This window comes from Coffea arabica, unplaced genomic scaffold (assembly GCF_036785885.1).
Source record: "Coffea arabica cultivar ET-39 unplaced genomic scaffold, Coffea Arabica ET-39 HiFi ptg000200l, whole genome shotgun sequence".
In the NCBI taxonomy this organism is placed as follows: Eukaryota; Viridiplantae; Streptophyta; class Magnoliopsida; order Gentianales; family Rubiaceae; genus Coffea; species Coffea arabica.
Window position 1 is genome coordinate 52,115 of NW_027266262.1, and position 24,106 is coordinate 76,220.

General features: G+C 33.9%; 1 protein-coding gene across 3 annotated transcripts; it reads right to left on the reverse strand.

Annotated features, from left to right (window-relative positions):
• Nucleotides 1-8,745: 8,745 nt before the first annotated feature.
• On the reverse strand, nt 8,746-17,741 carry LOC113719708 (amino-acid permease BAT1 homolog). Of its 3 annotated transcripts, none has more exons than XM_027244994.2 (8): nt 17,326-17,741; nt 16,225-16,485; nt 11,083-11,101; nt 10,749-10,968; nt 10,487-10,668; nt 9,725-10,014; nt 9,510-9,639; nt 8,746-9,243 (listed from the first exon to the last, which is right to left on the reverse strand). In XM_027244994.2, exons 1-8 carry the CDS (start codon nt 17,490-17,492, stop codon nt 8,896-8,898), a joined length of 1,617 nt encoding a protein of 538 aa, XP_027100795.1. In that variant the 5' UTR covers nt 17,493-17,741; the 3' UTR covers nt 8,746-8,895. The 3 variants fall into 3 exon arrangements, with proteins under 3 accessions (XP_027100795.1, XP_027100796.1, XP_027100797.1); XM_027244995.2 differs by lacking the exons at nt 16,225-16,485; nt 17,326-17,741 and adding exons at nt 11,878-12,138; nt 12,256-12,754; XM_027244996.2 differs by lacking the exons at nt 16,225-16,485; nt 17,326-17,741 and adding an exon at nt 12,256-12,760.
• Nucleotides 17,742-24,106: the final 6,365 nt, after the last annotated feature.

Sequence of the window (24,106 nt, forward strand, 5' to 3'; positions counted from 1 at the left end):
CAAATACATGATGTGTGTTTGACATGAGTCGGATGAGTTAACAGGAATGATAAGTCTCTTCTATGGGTTTACTGATTAACTGCACTAGAAAGTCATCTTAAGTTATTCAGTTTAATCTAAAAATGAGAAGGAAAAAATGTATGACACCATCTTAGTATTAAAAAAAATAATAAAAAAAAACTTCTCTACTTTATTACTATTGCTCTTTCGTTGGCTCACCACTGCCCTCCAGCGCTCTTTTGCCACTCACCTCTTTTTTCACCTTTTTTTATCGATTTGATCTTTCACCTCATCCTTTATAGATGTATCTGTGTATCTCAGTATTGAAAATTAATTTTTGTGATGGGGTAGCATGGTGATAGTTTTGGCATGACAAAAATAAAAGAGCCACAACTAATTAAGATGGGATAATTCCTCAAAGAAATATGTTCATAAGTAAATAACATGATAAGAGAATATTTTCATGCATTTGTTGAAATTATTGTATGGAGAATTGACAAATTGTATCTGATTTCGATTGAAACTAGAGGTCTTTTAGATTTGGGGATTGTTATTGTATTTAAGGAAATACAATAATTGTTTGGATAGTTTGGAAACCCATTGTTTATGCTGTTTGGAAAATGTTTTGGTAATCAGTAGCCGCCGGTGTTTGCCAGTAGTAGTGGAGGATACGTGGCTCAGGAACGAGAGAGAGAGAAGGTGAGTGAGTGAGAGAGAGAGAAAGCAAAAAGAAAATACATCACACTATAACTATTCCTATTACTAACACTATTTGGTTTTCATCAAAATCCATTTCCATTAACTAGTTTATTACACTGATGGTAATAATAATAATAATGATTATGAAATTCATACCAAACAGCAATTCAATAACTATGGCAAGACTTTGGAATGCGTCGTAATTTGAAATGTGAAGTACAAATATGAAAAGGTTCTGAATGAAAAAAGAAAATGAATAAAAATGGAAAACTAAGAGAATTGAGACGGGCTTTAATAGCCCTTAATGATATTTTTGGACTTCAATCTTGATTTGGGTTACAATCTAATTACTTTCGTGAGTTGAGTCCAATAGTTAATATATCACATTGAGATAACAAAATAGGCTAATTTTTTATATATTGTCAATGTATGATTTTTTTTCCACTAGTAGATTTAGATCATGTTATAAAATATGAATTCAAACTTTAAATTCAAATCATGTACATATGACATATATCCAACTGTTAGTGTAAAGAAAAATTACTACACTATCAGCGTATAATAGGGTTGAAAACGAGTCGAGTCGAATTGAATTTTAACTTAATCAAGTCGAGTCTCGATTTAGTTTTATCAAACTCAAACTCCAACTCGAGCTTGACAAGCTCTTGATGTAGCAGCTCGAGTTCAAGCTCGATTCAAATTCGAGTCGAGTTCAGGCTCGAGCTCGAGATTAAAAAATATAAAAAATAATTATTTTATTTTTTAAAATGAATAAACTAATATTTTTGCTTAACAAATAATATATATATTAGGGATATATATATATGCTTACTATTAAAATAAGTATATATATATATAATCGAGTCGACTCCCGAATTAACCAGTTGAATATTTTTAAACTCGAACTCAAGTCCAGCTTTGATTCGAGCCGCTCGCGAGTAGCTGGATTCATTTGCAGCCATAGTGCATAATCCAATGAAGTAACGGAAGAGTTTTGATTAGTGCTTGTCAGGTTGTGCTATGTGCAATGTGATATCATTCCTTATTCTACAATTAAAGTTTACCATATTAACATGGTAACTTAATCATCTAAACTGGTCCACAAAATTTTTTTTCGGTTTACCATATTTGCATGTCGTTCTTGTATTCAACATGGTAACTTAATCATCTAAATTGGTCCACAAAATTATTATCCAGGGCCACATTACCATAAAAAGGTACAATTAAAAATATGCGGTCTAATTTGAGTAATAAAACATTCAAACACAATGGAGATGCAAAATGCCTAAAAAATACGGTTCAATTAAATATTTATGAGATGAAATTTTTGACGTGGCACTACTATTCCCATTTTGTGACCATGATTAAAACTTTTACTTAGACTTTAATTGATTTAGGTGTTCTATCACAAAAACTAAAAAAAAATTACAAAAATAGCAAGTATAACTCAAAACAAGTGAAAACTATAGCTACAATTTTTTTCTTTATTGGTAAAATAAATAGGCATTGTAACATTATAAGTTTATAACCATAAAAATAATTTTGATTTCACCAAATTTATTAAAAAAAGTGCTTATATATACTTACAAATACACACACAAGCACACACGCATATTTATAAGGTGATATTTTTATCTATTTGAAAAATTATTATAGAAACTAAGATCTATTTGCTCCAAAAACATCCATCTTTAAAGATGGAAAACCTCTACCATTATATTGGCTTTATGAAAACCCTCTAAGAATTAGGGTTATAATACGTCTCAAATTCAAGAGAATGTTGGAAAAATTCTTAATGACATGTCAATATTCTCAATTTGCTTTTCATAAATGGAAAACCCAAAGAAAGCTTGCTAGCATTGTCGAAAATGGTATATCTTTTTGGTCCAAAAATATGTAATTTTATATAGAGAAAATCTCTTAAATCATTTTTTCTTGACAAGACCTTCCAACAGTTAGGGTTACAAGGCATCTCAAGTTAAAAAGAATTCTACAACAATAATTAATGATGTTTTGATATTCTCAATATGCTTTTAGTAAATGAAAAGTCTTTTTTACTTTTCAAACTAGAGAAAGCTTAACAATTCCATTTTTTTTAGCGGAGAAAATGTGAGATTTAAGAGACTGGGAGGGAGAGAGAAATTGGAATCTATGACCTTTAAATTTTAAAACCTTAACCTTTATCACTAGACCAAAGTCCTCTTGACTTAGCAGTTCCAGTTCTTCATTTGATAAACCAATTATTTCAACATGGGAGAATAAATAAGGGAGACGAACTAAAGTTCACTTTTATAAATATTAAAATAGCAAAATCCATATTTGATTGCCGATTTTTAAGAGAGGTATCAAAATGAATTAGAGTACTAGTTATTTCGAAAGAACAATTAAAAAATAATATCAAGAAACAAAGTTTTTTTTATATAAAATCATTTATAGCAACTAGAAAAAAGTATATGTATATTGCATTTCATATTTCATGCATTGACTGCATAGGGTATGAATTATTTTAGCCTTTTGTGAAAACATGAAAGAAATGAACAAGTAACCGATAACAAACGATTAAGTTCTGATACACAAGATAGTATGAACCTACGCCTTGATGTTATATTCTTCGAGAGTTTTAACTATTTTGATTAATTACTTAATGTGTAGTGATGTTTCATGATGCAGCAACAATCTACGAAAAGAATAATAACCATGCAGAAATAAGGATTTTTTTTTTCTCTAAACAAAAAAAATTATGTTTCTTTATATTATAAGACATCTTTCAACATGCCATGAAGGCTGAAAAACAGGCTATTGTTGATGTGAAGAAAGATTTACAAGTAATTTAACTTTAGACAGAAAATATGGATATTCATGATGCTGTATTTTCTTGCTATGATAATTTCACTTCGTAATTTTGGAAATGATATTGAAAGAAACACAACTTCCTGTGTTACTTATCTATAATCTCTTTCTAAATCAAATTAAAGGAAATATATAGGCACTACAAATCATGTTCCAGAAGTTCATGTCATGTACAATAGTCAGTAAAACTTGTACTAGACGAACATGTACAACAACATTTTTGAATACACCAAGGGATATATGAAAACGTGAAAAGGTCAAAAAATAGTGGGTAGTCCAATTGGTTAAAAAACATTACAAAAGTAATCAAATACATTCCCTTCCTTTGGGCAATTTGTAAATTTTCGAAGAAATAATGAAGAGAAAAGTAAATTGCAGACTACAATTTCATATACAAACATCATACACATGTGTATGATAGCTAATGAATTCCACTCTCTCTTTTCTTATTTGGACCTTCCTTCATCATAATTGTATGGGGCCACAGCAGTAAATCTCCTATCTGGCTGCTGGAGAAATACCTACAAGATCACATTTATCTAAAAGATTTTGAGTTTTGTACATTTTTGTCTATTCTCTTTTTTTTTTTTAGCTTCAATTGTATGCACATGTTGAGGTCTTGGGTGCTTGGTCTAGGCCCTGGACGTCTGTATATCATTGCCCTTAAGAGTATATCAGCATAGGAATGCTCAAGTATACATTCCCATTCATATATCTTTAATCTTTTATCTCTATCCATCTCATTTTTGTAATCTCAACCAACTTCTTCTTTCTTTTCTGTTTGTTATTAAAGTCCATTTTCAGAGTTATAAAATTGTTTTCGTTCCATTTCCTGAGCTGTTCGCTTCTTCTGAAAAAAAAAGAATGGATGTTAGTAGTCCTGGAGGTGGTCTCATTCCAAAGGCAGCTAAGGGTCTTCAAATTTTGTTGGTTGATGATGATACAGATTGTCTCGCAAACATGTCATCTGTGCTTCGAGAACACTCCTACGAAGGTCAATCTTTATGAAATTTCTCTATATTTGTAACCCCTCTTTTTTTTTTCCATTTAATTATTTGCATATCTTTAATAATTCTCCTCTGAACTTAGTCTATCTACCACAGGCCTCAACAAATTTATAGAAAAAGAACTTGATTGTTTTGTGGGTTTATGTATTCTTTTTGCTTGTTTATTGGTGGTACATTTTTTTTCGATCTTCTTTAATGCTAGGCTTCAAATGAAATAGGCTTTTGTGTGGACTAGTTGCTGTTGAACGAGGACCGAGGGGATTGATGCTGGTTTCCTAGATTTTTCATTGATTTTTTTGCACTACTAGAAATGGTATCTTAAGATGATTTTAATCATGTTACTTAAAAAATCATACATGTTTTATTCCTTTAGATGAAGCCTTTGATCTCTTAAATTCGGAACTTTAAAATTCCAATGCCAAATAAAGAGTAAAAACTTCAGTCCATTTATTCTGCAGGTTTAACTTTAGAAATATCGAGTGCTAGTTCAATTTTAGAAAATCAAATTTGTTTAAATAAATTGATCAACATTTATTTATAAGAACTAGTTTTGAGATGAGTTTATCTTTATGAAGCTTCTGCTAAAAAATTTAAGTATGAAAAAAAAATGAAAATAATTCGATTATGGACTGCATATCTTGGTTTAGAAAACAGCTCTCATAGGAAAACTTAAGGCTTCTCTTTAGACGTAATCCTATACAAATCTCTAAGATTGCATTTCCAAAACTGCTTCTTTTTTTTTAAAAAAAAGAAAAAAAAATTTTGGGTCTAGAAACAGACTGCCAGTCTTTTCAAACTTTTTTCTTTTGGACAATTGTCTCCACTGTGTCCAAATTGGTCCAATATTTTTTATAAATATTCATCATTACAGTAATTAATTCACTAATTCTAATTTGACTTTGCTTCTTTCATAGTGAGATAGACCTGAGTATCTACTGTTATCCCCACTATGTCCAAATCTATCATATAAATAGTTACGTACAAAAAAATTACTATTCATTACGTCAATTGATCTAATATTTTCATGCAAATTTAATTTTTCTAGTTCTTTTATGACTTGAATTTTGACTAACCTTGTTCATTTTACCTTACTAGTTACCACCACGAAATGGGCAATAATTGCACTATCCTTAATCCGGCAAAGAAGATCCTTCTTTGATCTTGTGATTACTGAAATGGACATGCCTGGGTTCGATGGCTTCACAATGCTCAATCAAATTTTGCTTATCAAGAAAGACATTCCCGTCATTTGTAAGTTTGAACACTCGATACTTCTGGTTTCAAATCTATACATGCATTGATGTAACAATTTTCTTTTTTTTTGTTTTTGGGGGGGTCTAGTGATGTCTTCAAATAGAGATGCAGACATGGCCAAGAAAGCCCTTGATGAAGGGGCATGTTTTTTCTTCTTTAAGCCAGTGCACACTCCAGATTTGATCACAGTTTGGCAGCATGTGTTTCGCAAGAGAGGCAACAGAAAAGGGCTCTTGAAGGAGGTTGAGGATAATGGAGATCGAACAGCTCAAACCGAGAGACCTAGTGGTGTTAATGAAGAAAATGTTGCAGACCAACCCTTAATCCGTGACCCAAGGAAAGGCAAGGCTCCTTGTTCAGATGATGATGGTCATGGAAGCAAAAGGCCAAAGAATGTGGGCGATGATGCAAGGCAGGCTAACAAGGATAAACTGATAATAGGTGGTAATGATAAACAAGCCAGAGATAAAGATGTTGGCAAAAGAAAGAAAATGGAGAAAAGAAAGAAAAGAAAATATCGTAAGAAGAGTAGCAGGTCTGCAGAGAAACAGCCACGCCTGGTTTGGACGCCTGAGCTGCATGAAATTTTCTTGAATGCAATTGCTGCATTGGGTGAACGCGGTAATAATTCTCTCCCAAACTTCTCATTCAATTGCTATCAGCATCATGTTCTTTTACCCTTATATTACCTGCATTCATACACCAAAATATTAGATAGTTGCTCTCATGCATTCATGAACATGAACATAGTTATTGAAAAATTCAAAGCACATGAATTCACATGCTTATGAATTTTTAGACAATTACATGGACTTTCTCTTTTGAATTTAGAACATTTGCGATTATTCTTTTTTTGGTTACCTTTCCTAATTCAGATGCTCATCCGACGGCAATACAGAAGGAGATGGACATTCCAGAATTGTCACATCGCCACATTGCCAGTCATTTACAGGTAAAATAATCTTTGGTCAGCTAGTGAAAGTGCTAGCATTTTTGCTTGACTCAGTTATTGTTTCTTTCTTTTTTTTAATTAATGAGTTGAATAATTAAGTGTTGCTGTAAAAGCTAGAAAAGAATTTTTTTTTTTTTTTTTTGGTTTTTGGCTTAATTACAATTAGATTGGTTGATATCATCATTGATTCATTACCATTCATGCAATCGTCTTAGAGGCTGTCTAAATTTGTTAGGAATGTAAGAGTCTTGCCCATTTTTAACTTGCTATAGCTAGCTATTCTTGCTGTTCATAATTCTGAAGTTCCACATTTATTATTTCTTGGTTTTGAATTTCTATATAGTAATCCTTTCACCCATATCGTTCACTTTTATAATTTTTTTCTACTATTTTCTTTTTTTGTCCAGAAACACAGGAAGCATATAAATAAAGCAAGAGAAGTATTGGTTAGAAATCCACCTATTTTTGAACCCAACGTGAGTAGATATCCATCCCTGAGTGAGAGAAAAAAACCATCTTTCTTTGAATCCAATATGACTAGATATCTAACCCCTCAACCTACAACCATGAGGACGAGAAAAATACCTAGTATTTTCGACACCCTGATGGGAACAAATCCAACTGAACATAGTCAAAGCCCCTATACTCCTAGTTTTGCTCCTTCTCAATTTACACACCCAAAAACTTACCTTAGTGAGGGCACAGCTTATAACCAAATGGACGCACTCAATCAGCTGCTTGCTAATCCCAGTAACAACCCGCCAATGACCAGCAATCATCAAAATTCATATGCAAATTTTGGAAATCAAGAATCTTCCCAATTGAACCATGTTCAGTACTCAGCTGATCAGGGCAAAGGAAAACAAGTTTTGTCTTCCTTTGGAGGATATAATGACAATCATGTTGCTCCAGCTGATGATTTATGCAAGACCAACGTGGATGCTCTGATTGAAGCAATTAAAAAGGAATTGGCAGATGCTCTTGGAGCTGATGCCAATTTGCGTCAAGATATGAAGTTCTTGGCCAGGTACAATAATGTTGTTCCTCAACAAAGCTCACACCAAACACCATCCGAGGTGTTTTCTGCAGCTTGTAAAGACTTATTGGCACCAGCAGAGACAGATTTCGACATTGGGGAACAGATGACTTACACTTATAAAGATCTTGCAATGATTTTGAATGACTTGAATGCTGGTAGTGAAGGCATTTCACGGTCAAGCTCAGACCAAGAACCGCCCGTGGAGTTTTCTACAGCTTGTGAAGACTTGGCACCAGCAGAGACAGATTTCGACATTGGGGAACAGATGACTTACCGTTATGAAGATGTTGCAATGATTTTGGATGACTCGAGTGTTGGTAATGGAAACAAAACAGGATCAAGCTCAGAGTCCCCAGACCCGCCATTGCCAGACAATGTTGCTGATGACGATCATGATTTCACTGAACGGCTCAACATAGAAGATTTTTCTGAGCTTTTTGAAATCTTTCCAGACATTCAAGATGGAGCTCCTTAGTTGGGCTTGCTTCTGAATTAAACGAGAAGAATAGCTGGCTATCTTTTAGTTTGTTTTTAAGACATTAGAAGAAGTCTAAGTTCTAAACATTGAGCAAAATATAGAAATGGACCTTTATCCAATGGAGAGTTGCATTGAAGTATGGTTTATAATGATTTATAGGAAAGATGCCATCTTTTGTTCGAAAAGTATAGGAAATGACGCAGAACACCTTCTCAAAAACAATATCTAAAAGGTGAAAAAAATAAGATACTACTGGTATACCGTTCGTGTGTGCCTTTTGTTTGATCTACCAGACCAACAACAAAAACATCGGAATGAAATTGATGACAACAACAGTCATTGCAACGGTTTTCACGATTTTGAGTGCTAGGCATACGTCTGAAAATGTTAACAAGAAAAAGATACATGCGAAGCTTATTGCTTGGACCTTTGTTCGTTTAAGATGAGATGTGCTCAATGCCCAAAATGAGAAAATTCTACGACACCTTAGATTACAATTTAATGATACCAATCTTGGTCGAAGTAAGAATAAAGTTGCAATAATCAAGAAAAGGAACTTCCTATATGATATTATACCTTTCATGTACAGGAACTAGTTATACATCCATGGCCTATTTTAGTCGTCTATATTGGTTATAGGGCCTTTAAACCAATACCTAGCACTAAAGACCCAAGCAGTGACAGTAAGAATAAATAGGCCACCAACAGCAACTGGCGTATAGTTGAGAGTTTGATCGGTAACGGGATAGGCAACGGGCAAGGAGAACAGCACAGAGATGGTTGCAACCCACACCACAGCAATCCAACCAACAAGGACCCCAAAACTTCCCAAATTGAAAGGCCCTGGGGTGAAAGATTTTCGTGCCAAAGTCACCCTAAAGAAGATAGGTAGGGCATAGGCAATGTACAGTCCAATAGTTGCTATGGATACCATGGCCTGAAATGCGACCAAGCTCCCAAGAGACTGCCCAAAAAAAAAAAAATGTAGAGCGTGCGATATTCAGTTAAAGGAATGATGAATAAAAACGAACAGTGGGTGCTCATCTTAATTGGTAATAGCTAAAGTAAATGCACATATGCAAGTAAACTCACACTGCATTTTAAAGGTTCTTAAAATTCAATAGAAAGAGAATTTGCACTTCATTTTAAAGATTCTTAAAATCTGACGTGCACTCAAAGTCTTGTGGTTCCCCTGGTCTACAGGAAAATGCAGAAAAGAGAGGTTCATACCGTAAGTGCCATGCAGAATGCAATAAAAGCTGAAAGCCAAACTGCATTTATGGGAACCTCTTGCTTGTTTACTTTGTGCCACAAGGATGACAAAGGCATAGCTCCATCCCTTGAGAATGCATAGGCCATCCTGAGAATGTATATCAATTTGACCGTTAATGGAAATCTTGCTACACATGAAGAAACCAGCAGAAAAAATTAAAAAGAATGGTTACCTTGAATTGCTAGTTATTGAGCTCATGCCGCAGAAAAATATGGCAACAGCAACAATACACAAGCACACAATTCCACCAGCTCCACTCCCATATCTACTTTTGAACACTTGGTAGAAAATTTCAGCGATGGCATAACCACCAGCATCATTGTCCTTGCTCAAAAGATTTGGGATGTTCGTAACTGAAAATGTGATACCAAGTATATAACCCCATCCAACAATTATAGATATCCCGATGGAACTTATTATTCCCTTAGGGCCATTCTTATCTGCACTCTTGGTTTCCTCTGACTAGCAGCAGAAGTAATAATGTAAGAGAAATTATCTAACAAAATTTGTTTGGTTAAGAATAAGATAAATGACTTAAAAACTGGAGAACAAGCTCTCAAAATGTGAGATCTGAATTTCTTGCAGAGCACATAGCAGATAAGCTAGATGCCTAGATGATTAATCGAAAATGAAACCAAATATCTGGTAATCAGTTTTGTAATCTAAAGTACCTTTTAGCTGCTGGTTGCTCAATTGTTCCATTCTGATATGAATGTTGTTCTTACATCAGACAGTGCTAGTATATGAGCATGACAGTACTTAATCCTTGAGATTCTTTATCTCATAGATTTTATTTAAGAATGTGATAGCATAATCAAACTCCAGAAAGGATAAGGGCAATACATAGAGATAGATGTAATTTTTATTGTATTTGCGTCATCAAAGTCCCAACACAAAAAATGAATAAGCGCAATAAATTAGAGATGAAACTTACCATGTGGGCAGATGCATCATACCCAGTCAGCGTATACTGGCTCATAAGAAGCCCGAGTATAAATATGTACAATTTACTGTTGACGCCTACCCCATTTTCAGTGTTGAAATGAGTAAACACAAACTTAGCACTGGCTCTTTCAGTTGCAACTGTAGGAATCACAATCATGAGTATAAAGACTCCTGAAACCAAAAGAGTATCTTGTAAGACAATCAGGTGAGAATTGAAACGGACTTATAGAACAGTTTTGTCGTCAGTCTACCTAGTACATTCCATGCAGCAGCAAGCTGTCCAAAGAATGATAACCACGAGATAGGAAGACTGTTTAAGACAGCATGTGAGAGCAAAATTGCAGCATGGATGGCAATAACTACATACTTAGAGGCCTCATATCCCCCTCCAGAGGTTCCACCAGTACTCAGAAGGATGATCACCTGAATCAGCTGTGCAAGTGAAAAATCCACGCTTGTTGTAACTGCCCACTGGAAAGAGAAATTTCTTTACTAGTTAAACATAATTGTGGTGTCACCAAGCATGAAGAGGATTGACAGAAATAGAGTGAAGAATCTTGAACTGCAGACTAAAAGTTTAAATACCTGACCAACAATGTTGAACCTGTAAAGCCAAAACAAGAAAAACAAAAAATAAGTACTCAGCCTCTACCAATGGATTTATAGCAAGACATAGCTGGCGATAGTTTATCAAACAGATTGCTGCCTATAGAAACCAAACTCTACATAGTAAGAGGGTGATCCAGATGAAGATGGTCCATTATGCCACTACCCAAGAACTCAGAGAAAATGGAGTACAAGAACTTCGTCTTGATTCATTCGAGCAAAAACTAAATGACCAATATAATAGGCTTCTCAGAACTATATAAGTTAACTACACATCACCAGAATCTCATCCATTTATGGCAAAACACCAAACGTCCACAAAAGTCAGTAATTCATGAAATTTCTTATAATAGTACTTTTTGCAAAGGTAGGACAGCATCGTGTATTTAAGTAAAATTTACTTCAGTTACAGAAGAAATGAAGTCCAATAATGGAACTAAAGCAAAAGGTGAGCTTATAGAACTAACACCTTACATGGGAAACAATGTCTAGGTCCAAATTTCATCTGTTCCTAAAATTGCTAATCTTATGGAAGATAAATTCTAACGTCTAACTTTCAAAGAACAATACAAGACCAACGAAACATAGGCAACTAATTGGCGCTGACCTCAAAAAAATTTTAAAAAAATACCAACTGTTATAAATAGGTTGGGCTCCCTGAATTGCAAATTGAAATAAATGACAGCCACTGGTAGACCCCTAGCAATTGAAACAGAGAAGAATACCCTCAATTAAATGTCATTAATTATTCAAACAAGCAAGATTTTCAATTACCAGCCAGTGATCCAGGATGCAAAGGGTGCCCAACTAGGGCCAGCAAGCTTAGCACTCCAATAATAGAGTCCTCCAGAAGTAGGATAAGAAGAACATATCTCAGCCATGGATAATCCCACAACCATAGTAAAACAACCAGCAATTATCCATCCATACACCAAAGAAACAGGCCCACCAAAATTCAACCCCGTATTATACAGTGTAGTCACACCAGTCAACACTGATATAATTGAAAATGAAAATGCAAAATTCGAAAAAACCCTGCACCAAAAAATCCCAAAAAAAAAACACAAGAACCAAAACAAAAAATATCAAATACCCACATCAGAAATCAGATAAAAAACAATATTCCGAATGAGTTATGGATTGAATAATTACGAGAGGTCTCGCTTGAGTTCTTGCTTGTATCCTAGCTCATGCAAGCGTGCATGGCCTGAATCAATGGATGATGTGCCATTGCTTTGTTGAACACGTTGTGGAAGCACTTCGCTCTTATCTTCACGATTCCACACCATTTTTTTGAAATTCAAGTGATCAAAGAGAGAGATGAGGGAGGTGTGTACTCTTATTCAAGATATGAAACCTTGAATTGTGCTTTAGTTATCAATACACACCCTTTTATCTCTCTCTTTCTGTCCGAGTAGCTGAGAGTTTTCTTGAGAACTTCCAGCTACTGTTTGTTCATGGAAATGATGATGGATTTAATATAGATTCCGTGAGAGGAATATTCACTGAACCATCATCAAAACCGTGCTTTTTCCTCTGCGGACACTTTTCGGAATCAAAACCGTGCTTAATTAGTCTGTTGGGGGTAATTATTTTGGTGGAGGAAGCAAATGTGATGGTCAACCAAAGCTGTGGGAAAGTCAAAGAGACAACTGGGGTTAGTTGGGTTGCCTTTTCTTTATTAATTTATTTTCTTGATTTTGTGATATATATTTTTTTATTTTTTCAGATTTATGGGAAAGAGAAATAAAGGAATCTCTTATTGAGATGAGCACTTTAAAAAATTGGCTTTTGCTCAGCATACCAAAGATTAGGTAATCGTACCATCTCTTAGGCCATCCTAAGGACAATTGATCGATTTGTACATTGCTTTTGACAGTGACTAATTTGGGGTTGCGGTCCCGGGATGCGAAGGAGGGGGGGGGGGGGGGAAGGGATATTTTAATGACAATAGATATTTTATTGGGTTACGTTGAATTTAATTTTATTTATAAAAATTATATTTATATAAAATAAAAAAAGATTAAAAATATATTTACGAAGAATGTCATAATTTTTTTGTCGAAGAAAACTACAATCGAAGTAAGTTACCATTTCTTTTGCAATCGCTGACTTAATTATTCTAAACAATTTGAATTTTAAAAGCTTGAAATGTTGATGAGATTATACCATTTCTCTTATATGAATGACAACGGTACCGACGACATATTTTTCTTCTTGACATGGTAAGATTTTCAGGGGAAAAAAAAGGTTTTCTCACCTCATTTTACTTCATAAGATCTAAACTAAAATCTTAAATTATTTAAATACAAAAGAAACGAGTCAAGAAGAAACATGTGAACACCGTGTAGTCATTTTACATTACAGGTGTGTAGGACAGAAAACGATGAAATGGTAGGGAGCAAATGTGGCAGCTTGAGAAGAAGAAAACAAAACAAATAGCGAGAAGAACAAAAGGAGGAGAAAAGACAAATTTGTGTAGCTCATCCTAAATGCTAAATTTATGTGACAAAAGAAGCAAGGAACAAATAGAGTTCATATCATAGTCATTGTTAGTCTTTTATTTTTTTTTTTGGTCGACATGATAACTTTTAATTTAGACCTACTCCTACGTTACAACAAGGGAAAGGATTGGATTCCAAGGAACCGATGAAAAATTCAGAGGAGACTAAATCGCTATCGGATCAGACGGATGTCATTGCACTCGCTGATAAATTTTTTCAGAAAATCCTGCAGAAGAATGCAAGTCAAGAAATTTGATCTCTTGATCTACATCCAATGAGAGCTTTAAACCTCTTCTAGTGGCCAACTACTCTATAAATAGTTGGTACAGTCATTGTAAGTCGATTCTCTTCTTTTCAATGTTCAAAACAAAGTTAAAATTGTCGAAGACTTGAGAGCCGTTTAGGTTTTATGGCCGGAACTGGGCAGCAGAGTGATTTGCATTACAATTTTTGCATGTGAACAAATCAACTGAGAATCTAATATTCAAATGGAAAAAGATGAAGAACCAAAGAATGCGGCTACTGCATCTCACGTGCGAAAATGTGGCCTCCAAGAAATCCAGTAAATGGCTTGATTGTGTTTGGATAGGTATTACTATTGAGTAAATCTTAAATTCAAATGAGTTGTCAATATATTCACAGTGATTGTGTATACACTGTTATTGTATAAATGATTAATTTATTGTTAATTTTTAAGAAATTATTTGCTTACATCACAAATATATTTTTTAATACACATTTTGATCTTTTCAATTACCTTTTATTTTACATATATCACATCACGAAAAGTGTTATAATAATTATTCCAAATAGTATTTCAAATTTGTCATTTGTTGCAATAAACTAGGTACTCCAGAAAATATTCCCAAAAAAAATAATAACATAGAATGAGCAAACGTGCAAGTATTTTTTTGCTCAAATTTCATACATATAAAATTATCTTTATGTTGTTAGTCATGAAAATAAAATGGAAAGGGTTAAATCCTAAATATGTTTTCTACCTTTCATTTTTTCTTAAAGAAACGTTAAGAACCTAACATCATGCATGTGGATACTTACAATTTCTTTTTTTTTTTAATTATCTTTTTGGATTAAATTCCATTCTTTTGGAGCAAGGTGTTTCAATATTTTGACTAAGCTGAAAAGCAAATATAGATTTACTATTTTTTTTATTCTTATAAAAGTGCAAGATAATATTAGTGCTATTATCTCAAATCGCAATCGGACCAAGGCAACCCATCATATCCAATGTTGTTGCTAACCATTATGGTCCGTAAACAGACTGAAATATTGCGAAAACAGCACCGACTAATTTGAACCGAAAAATGATTGGAGAATTGTCCATTGACCCAGACCCATACAAGAAAACAATCCTTCTAATTGGTATTATTGCATCTAAAGTCTACAAACGCTGCAGTTTTACTTGAATTAATTGGCGATTGCGTAACTAACCGATTAGCTAGCTGATTATTTCAAGTTATACACCAGCTCTTTTTTTTTTCTTCTTATTTTGTCTTATTAATGGGGCTTGCTATGGGTCAAGTAATGTGGACAACAAATCATTTATTTTGGGTAGAAAAATTGTCAGAATTCAGTCCGCTTCAATTCTGAAAGCGATCCTGCTCAAACAGTTTATGAAGTTGAATTTCTTTCTCTAAATATTTTATCTAGACAAGGACGAAAGAATGAATCAAATTACTTGATATTCGAAACGAACTTGGTCCTGTTAAAACTAGTTTGAACTTTATTTTTCAACTAATCAAACTAAACACGAATAGTATTTCGTGTTCGATAAAATTTGAAAGTAGACTATGAACTCAGCTCAATTAGCTTAAAGATTGAAACTTGAAAATTAAGTGAAAAAAACTCAAAACTAATTAATGCGAGATCGGCTTGATAAAAGGTTGTCGAGAGTTTGGCTCGGTTTCGAAGTTGTTAAAATAAACAGAGAAATTTGAACAATGGAGTGTTCTACTTTATTAGACTCATTCACACTTCTATCTAGCCATAGTCCTAAAAAACTCAAATTCTTCATGGAAATAAATTTGGAGAGAATTAATTTCTTGTTAACAGCCAAAGTTCTCTTTCAATTGAGGCTTAGGGTGGCAACGGGTGGAGTTGAGTTTGAACACTAATCTATTCGAACTCGATCTTGAAGTATATTTGTTTGAGTTTGACAAACCTTCAATTTCGAAACTCGAGCACGACTAGTGAGAAGTATGAAGTGTCTGAGATCAAGTTCAAAAAGTCACTTGCTCAAGTTCAAGTTACTCGAGTTCAAGTGATAAAAAATGTAATTTGTTATAAGAAAATAGGTTCTGTTTATGAGCTACTTGATTTGTTTGCCACTGCTAATAAAATAGCTATTGCTTTCAACACTTGGATTCGAACTTTAGGTGAACTTTACCTAGGGCCCGAGGTTCATGAAAATCAATTCGAATATGGGCCCAATAGCAGCAGATATATTCGTTGAGACACAATGCAGATTATCAATTAAGGACAAAGGTTTCAACAATCTACACAGCGTCAAAATGCAAAAAATATTTGTGTTAATATGATTTTGCGGAAGCACAAAAATAAGAAGACAAACAATACTGATGGTAGTTTGATTACGTACCAGCCAGTGAGCCAAGATGCGAATGGGCTCCATCCGTTACCACAGAGTATAGCACTCCAAAAATATAGCCCAGCAGAAGTCGGGTAAGCAGAGCAGATCTCAGCCATTGACAGGCCCACAATCATCGTCATTAAACTAACAATAGGCCACCCGTAAACCATAGCAATGGGCCCACCAAACGACAGGCCCTGATTGTATAGTGTTGTTATTCCCGTCATGACTGATAATATTGAAAAAGTGACCGAAAAATTGGCCAGGAACCTTCATACACCAAAAACACAATAATGAAAACGAAAATTTACAAGTCATTGATCTTCATAAAATTTACTAAACCAGGTAGTTAGAACTGGCGTTTATTTTCTTTTCTTTTGAAGTAGAAAAATGTCGTTAATGTAAAAATCATAAGACTTGTAGAATTGACCCCATATAAAGTAACAGTAGTATCTAAAATAAACACTCATTAGGTACACCGAATATTCACATATGTTCAGTGCCCTCCTAAAATGTCCCTCCAAGAATGCTGTGAGTGTGTTTGGATAGGATATTATTTGGGATAATTTTTTGAAAAAAATACTATAACATTTTTTTAACGTGATGTATGTGAACTAAAAAGATGGTTCAAGGTATGTATATGATATAAGCAAATAAAATTATACAAAGAATAAAATTCTCTCTCAAAAAACAAGGAAATGTAATTGTTTTTGGTCCATTTGATACTAAATAGTACAATAAAAATATCTAACAAAAGATTACTCCCTGCCCCCCTGAAGTGGAGTCAAATCATAGATTACTGATTTAACGAAAGAATTAATGAATTGGAAGACAATAGCATAAACAAAACTTGAAGGGTTGCCTTTTCTTTTGCAAATTTCTTTTTCAACAACTGTTCAAAATAGATACCATGTTTCCTATGAAATAAACAAGTTTTAGTGGACCAACGTGTCTTGTTTATCTGAACCATCCAAGGTGCTTCCCTTCTTTATCACAATTAACCAAGTAAACCTTTAGATTCCACTAGCTAGATTGTCATGCAATGTTGCAGTGATGAAGTAAATTAAGGTGGATTTCAAGAACTTTGAAGCAGAAATATATGCTGCTTACGAAAGGCCACGGCCGAGCTCTTGCTTGTATCCCAGCTGCTTCAACCGCGTTGAATCCTCAGAAATACGATCAATACCAACGTTTTCAGCGTCAAATTCACCAAGCGGATAATAGAGACCAGCTGCTTGATTGCCATTATGCAATCTTGATTCATCAGCAAATTCCATTCTGCAAATAAATCCCAAGTGTCAACACAAGCCCTCTTCAGCTATCCTATGGCAGATGCCACTTCTGTTATACTTCCGGATATCTAAGAGTCTAAAGCGTAGCAACCTAATCTGATTTGTTGGTTTCTTTTACTCTTTTATGGTGTCTGAGAAGAAAACTAAAGGAGGTTGAAGAAGGGTGAGGAGTGAAGAGTTGTGGCAAAGCTATAAATTCAGAGTTGAGATTTTTGCTTATTTATTAAGCATGCAATGATTCGTGCACGCAAGAGGGGAAATGAGGCAATTATATGCGTAGAAAGGCTTGGGTGATTACATTTGCATGATGTGACAGCTGCCTAAAAATTGACAACATGGGACGAAGTTCTTGAAGCCCACATGAAAATATCAAGCAAGTACTAGATTTTGATTGGGATTCTGTTGAATACTTTTCTGATTGAGAATATTCATCTGGCTAGTTAAGGCAAATGTGTGACTTGGTGCATGTGATATGCAGTAAATTGAGAAGGATTTTCGAATTTGCTCGGACAAGAAAAGTTCAAGAAGATGAGAAAATATAAGCAATATTAGTGTTTGAGACCAAGGGTTAATTAATGTGCCTAAAGGCCTTAAACTAGGCTACTAGATGATTTGAAGAATTAATAATTGACGATTCAAAAATGATTGACAAATCCCATTAATATATATGGATTATTCAGCAAAGGAAAGGAAAATGAAAGGGAAAAAACAAATTATATGGATCTCCTATACTGCCGAATCGCGGAACGAGGAGCTATTAGGCTGAAATTGGGCATTCTCGATATGGGCTCCGGTTCTCCCACATTGATTTTCAATGGTCTAGCATATGCAGGTATATCATGGTAACGGCAAATATTGACGTTGTTAGCTTACTGAAAATGCATATCAATCTATCTCGTAATGGAAAATTTTACATTTACACACAAAAAATGTGCATTTTGCATTCGGTTAAATTATTGTGAAATTACTACATTACCTTTGTTGGCATCGAGAAATTTTGACCATATGACCTCAAAATAATCAATCAAAACCATCAAATATTTGTCTTTCTTGCATGAATCAAATTATTTTTAGTTAGATCTTCATAAAGGGAAGGTTAATTAGGAAGAGTGTATAGATGTAAAGAAGAGTAATAATTGTTAATGTGTCCGAATTTTAGAAAGAAAAGGTTAATTAGGAAAAGTGTAAAATTGTAAGGAAGAGTAATAATTGTTAATGTGCACATATATATGGTAGGTTAGATGGAATTTAGGTGTATTAGCGAAGATGTTGGTTAGAAAAAAACTATGAAGAAAACCCTTCTTTTTATATGGGGTTTCAATTAATTGCGGTATCATCTCAAAAATATCTTATTAGGTTATTTTTTTGGTACTGGGAGAGATACATTTGAGTCTAAATCAACGCATTATTGAATAGAATCCCCTAACTAACTAAAACAAAGCCAAACTCACTAAGGTTAAAAAAAATCATTAAGGTTTTTCCTTTATTATTTGAGTAGCTTTACTTAGAATCTTTTCTCTCGAGGGCATACAAGAGCCCTTCCTCTCTTCTTCCACTTAGGTTTTTATTTTCTTTTCTTAGGTTTGTTAAACAAGTAACCTATAGGCACATATTGGGACTTAATTGTTACCTTTTTGAAAAGATTAAGTTAAATCAAGAAAGCATCTAAATGTAACAAGCACAATAAATGTAAATTTGAAATGTGTAAATGGTAATCACCAAATTTAAGTGCACTAATCATCCATCAGTGCCTAATTTCTTTCTTTTTCATTCCTTGTGCAATTGATAGCTTTTATATGGCAATATTATTTCCATAACTTGTGGTGCTACCCGTAAACTACCCTAACTTACACTTTAAATAAGGGCATCAAAGCATTGAGATTCACCTTTGCCTTCTCTGCAACACCTTTGCTTTCTTGCTAATTTGACTCAACAATGGGTAACTTGTTTTGCAAGAAGACAGGTGAAGGGAACGGGGACAATGGTTGTTTGACGTGTTTTGGAGTGCAGCAGCCTATGGAGACAATTCGTGTTGAGAAAGAGCTTAGAATGAAATCCACGATCACACACCGTTTTCCTGCGGGTTCCAACACCAGTTATGGCCGTTTTCCCACGGGTTACAACAACAATTATGGTTCACAAAGTAGATATGTAAACACCTAAACTCGGACAACATGGCTTGATAAGTACTTTGGTCAGATTAGTTGCTTTAACAGTCTAGTATTGCGTGAGAATTATCTATTCTTAATTATCACTATGTTACTTGGTTTGTTAGGGAAGGATTAATATTAAGGTTTAATAGTTGTTTTACTTTTGTTCTTTGTCTCCTCATAAGTCATGGACTTATATTGTGTTGGCAAAGCCTTTTGACTATGAATATTTGGGATATGGATTATTTTCTTAAAGTTGATTAGCGATCCTTGGAGTTATATTATGCGAATGGCTTGATTCCCTTGAAGTTGATATTTTGTGTTAAAAATCTGGTGAATTGCTAGACTGCTTGGGAGGCTGATCATCCCTAATCTTTATTCTTGTTAGGGTGTTCTCTCTTTTTTTTTTTTTTTTTGGGTTCTTGTTTGAATGATAAAGAAGGTTAATAAAATTGTGTACAACACAACGTAAACACACACGTAGTAAGCAGACTTCGACAAGGCCAACTTTACAAAAAAAAATTGAATAAAATGAATCGCTCAAATATCAAGTCAGTTTATTAGATATGACCGACCTTTGATGCAGTAATTGGTGACAAAGAATTGGCAAAATTTGAATACGAATTGGTTGGTATTTTGCAACTCTTTTGGCTCCATTCTTAACATGGGGAAACCTCTTGGTGCGTGTCATTGGACCAATATATGCTTCATGAAACTTTACTACCAACTTCAAAGGTGTTCTAATGTTGGAAACCGAATTGTGAACGTTCTTGATTTCAAATTCGTTTTTTTTACTTCTTTGGCTCCCCAGACGAGCAATTTTCAGCTTCCTCTTCATTTTAATTGCATCTTCGAGTCTTTGATATCTCTTTCTCCACAAATACCTCTTTAATCCATCAAAGCATCCCAAAGGAAGAATATCCACTTAGTGTTTTGGTTGAGAAAGAGAGAGAGACCCGGAAAGTTGTGTTGCATGAAGATTAATTTGAATAGGGCACTATATAATCTGATAAATGTCAACCAAAATAAAAAGTTTGACAAAGAAAATGTCAAAATTGGCATGGAATTGAATCTAGTATGTACCTATGCTGAGTTCAATATTATTATAGCATAACTAAATATTGACGGATTCCAACTCAAGTTACCTATGTTGCTGCTGATTCAGGAAACGGGCTAGCCAGAAATTATACACAAAACAAAAGAGGCAAATAGGAAAAATAAACAAAATTACTAGCCGGGCTTATTTTAGTTCAGATCAATGAGAATGGTGCTTGTAACTTTTGCTATAACTATGAGTCAAAATTTGAATCGGTACAGAAAAATAAAAAAGAAACACATTTGACATTTTCAACTTTTACAAACCGCAAAAGGTGAAAAAAAAATTTTTTGGTCAAGGCATCTTGACAAAAATTTTTAAATAGAGAAGAATAGGATAAGCTATGCTTATTCTTACGGTCCTTCTTGAGGACTAGATAACCTATGACAGTTGGTATGGGTACTCAAAACCCCATTAAATTGAACTGTATCAACATCCATTATTAGAAATATTGGATCATCATGGCCTATTGAATGAATTGATGATTTTATATTTATTTGGTAATCGCAGTTATTTTAGTCATTTAGTTCAACATTTGTGCATGATTTATGTAGTTTAAAAAGGGTGAGGGAACTTTAAAGAGTAAGATTCGACCTTCTGATTGAATGTTCTAATTCATTTGTAATACCTGTTTCTACCCATACCCATGCATGAAAATATATACATTGCATTATCTCCAATGCTCAATAAATTACGTCTATCTAGCTAGGTGGATTAAGAGTTTAAGATGGTTATGAAACCCGGAATGCAAGAAATGTTATTCTCAAAAAAAAAGGGGATGCAATAAACCTGTATAAGTTGTTACATAAAATTGGACATCAGTTACAAGGGAAGCATAAGTTAGACACTAGTTAAACCCAAGAAACCCATGCCATTTGAGTCCTTAGGGTGAATTTGCAAACTGCGGCAAGTTCGTCTCCTTTTGATCACTAGTTAAACCCAAGAAACCCTCTGAACATGTTTGGGACTTCTTTGCATTTGGTTACCAAAGGTGTAGCCTTAATTGTTTTCAACATTCTGGAATAGGCCGAGGCAGTAATTTACGGTTTTTCAAAAAAGCATGTCCTATTTTAGAAATTTTTCTCCTTTTTGTAAAGCACGAAAACTTCGTTCAAGTACTGTATTTTATTTTTCATTTGTTATTGTCAAATTACGATTAAGATTCCTCAAATCAAGTGAATGAAAATTCTAGATTGATTGGAAATGATGGTCATGATTTTGGAGATTATTAACAACAAGGGTATGTTTCCATGTGTAAATTATAGCACGTAGACTTGTTTTGCTTGCTTGTTTTACAACCTTATAAAATATTAATTAATATTTTATACACTGACAGTATATATACTTTCATCATTAGATATATGACACATAATCTAAATTTGAATTTAAAACCTAAATTTTATATGAGTTAATCTTATATACACTGATAGTGTATATAAGATTATAAAATCTTATCAGTGTTGAATGAATGACAATTATATAAAATTTGAATTTGAATTTGAAATTCAACTTTTGTACACATGTCATGAATCAAACGGTGATAGTGTATATACACTTTCAGTATAGAAATGATTAATCCATTTTGTATATATGTCGTGCATCCAACTGTGATAGTGTATACATCGTCAGTATATATAATATTTACTCATAAAATATTGTTAAAGTTCTCAATCCATGACTAAGAATTGAGAGAACATAAAACTGAATTTCTGTTAACCTCCCCAAAGACTTGTAACTCACACTTCTGCCATATATAGTTTTTGGTTTTCCTTTTTTATCCCTTGTTTGAAAGATGTAGTTAGCCGACCGATCTTTTTGTATCCTTATTTTTATTCAGGGTGCAATTCACGAAAGAATCTCCTAATTCTCATTCTTGAAATAAGGGATTGAAAAGAGATTTCCTCAACATTTTCTGCGCATGAGCAATGGGTAGAGCAACATGTTGTTAAAGAATTTATGTTTTGGGGGGGGGGGGAATGCTCATTTCTGAATTTGCAATTTATTGTAATCTAACACTTGTACAATTTGGTTAGGCAAGAATTGCTCGGATGTTAGCCTAAATTGTCCGATTATTAAAAAATATGGACAAAATTATACTGTTGGCTAAATTATCTTATGTGCAAGCCAAATTAGCTCATGTCCAATATTTATATGCATTGATGCATAAAATAAAGGTCACAGATATAGAAACAACAACAACCAAACACGAGGCAGCTACAATAACATGACTATGGTTCTTTTGAATGAGATACTTACCAATAGTAGGGTTAGGAACAAGGCACAGGTAAATATTGACCTTATCTGCCATTTCCCCCACTTCAGCTTCATTGGTTTCACAAGATGACCTGCCAAATTTGCCAAGAGGACAACCACAAGACAGCAGAACACATACAATCCCCACGGTGTCAAGGGTTCGGAGAAAGAAGCTACAGGAGGATTTGTAAAAATCCCAAATGTCGTCCTCATGGATTGGGTTTGATAGGCCAACCTTTGGTAGACATAGAGGACAGGAGGCAAATGACGATGCCGTGGGAGATAGAAATAGGGAGGATGGAACAAGGTAACGGGCGGGGGCAGAGGCGGACCGGGGACAGGACGACTGAACTACTTACGACCACCATGGAGGATTACGGCTTGCGTTGTGATTTTCTCCTCTAATTAAGAATATGTTTTGATTTTTATGTTTTTTTTTTTTTTTATTTTCCCTTCATTTATATTTAGCTTTGCCTCCCTGAACTTAGGCCCTTGTAACACTTTACCTTCCAACCTCCAAATATATACATTTCACCCCTTATGGTCAACTTTTTGATTGGGTTGAAATGAAGTTATATTTTTCATGACCAAAATATTCCTGCCTAATTCTTAAACACACATAATAATTGTAACAAAATAAATACCTATTTCTTTAATAGTTGTTAAATGCATCTAAATACAATTACACTATCCATTTCAAATTTTTTAGCAGTAAAATGAATTAGATAATTCACCAAAAAAAGCCTAAGAAATTCAATGTATTTATCTCAACACTCATAGCAATACTTATTTTAAATGAAATAAAATTAATTAGTGCATTTAGAATGAAATAATTTTGCTTTATTCTTTTATTGTAGCATTTTTTATTGTGTTTTGTATGAGATAAAAATGATTAAAAATAAAAATTTATTGAAAAATGTATTTAGAAAATTTTTAGCTTTTTTAAATATACTATTCAAATAAAATAAAAAGCAAGATGTGATGCAGTATAAAATTACCAAATAGCATCTTATTGACTCGTGAAAATCTTGTGACAGTTGCAAATTAAATGAAAATTATCAAAAATAATCCGTTTACAATTTAAAGGAAGAAAGATAAGT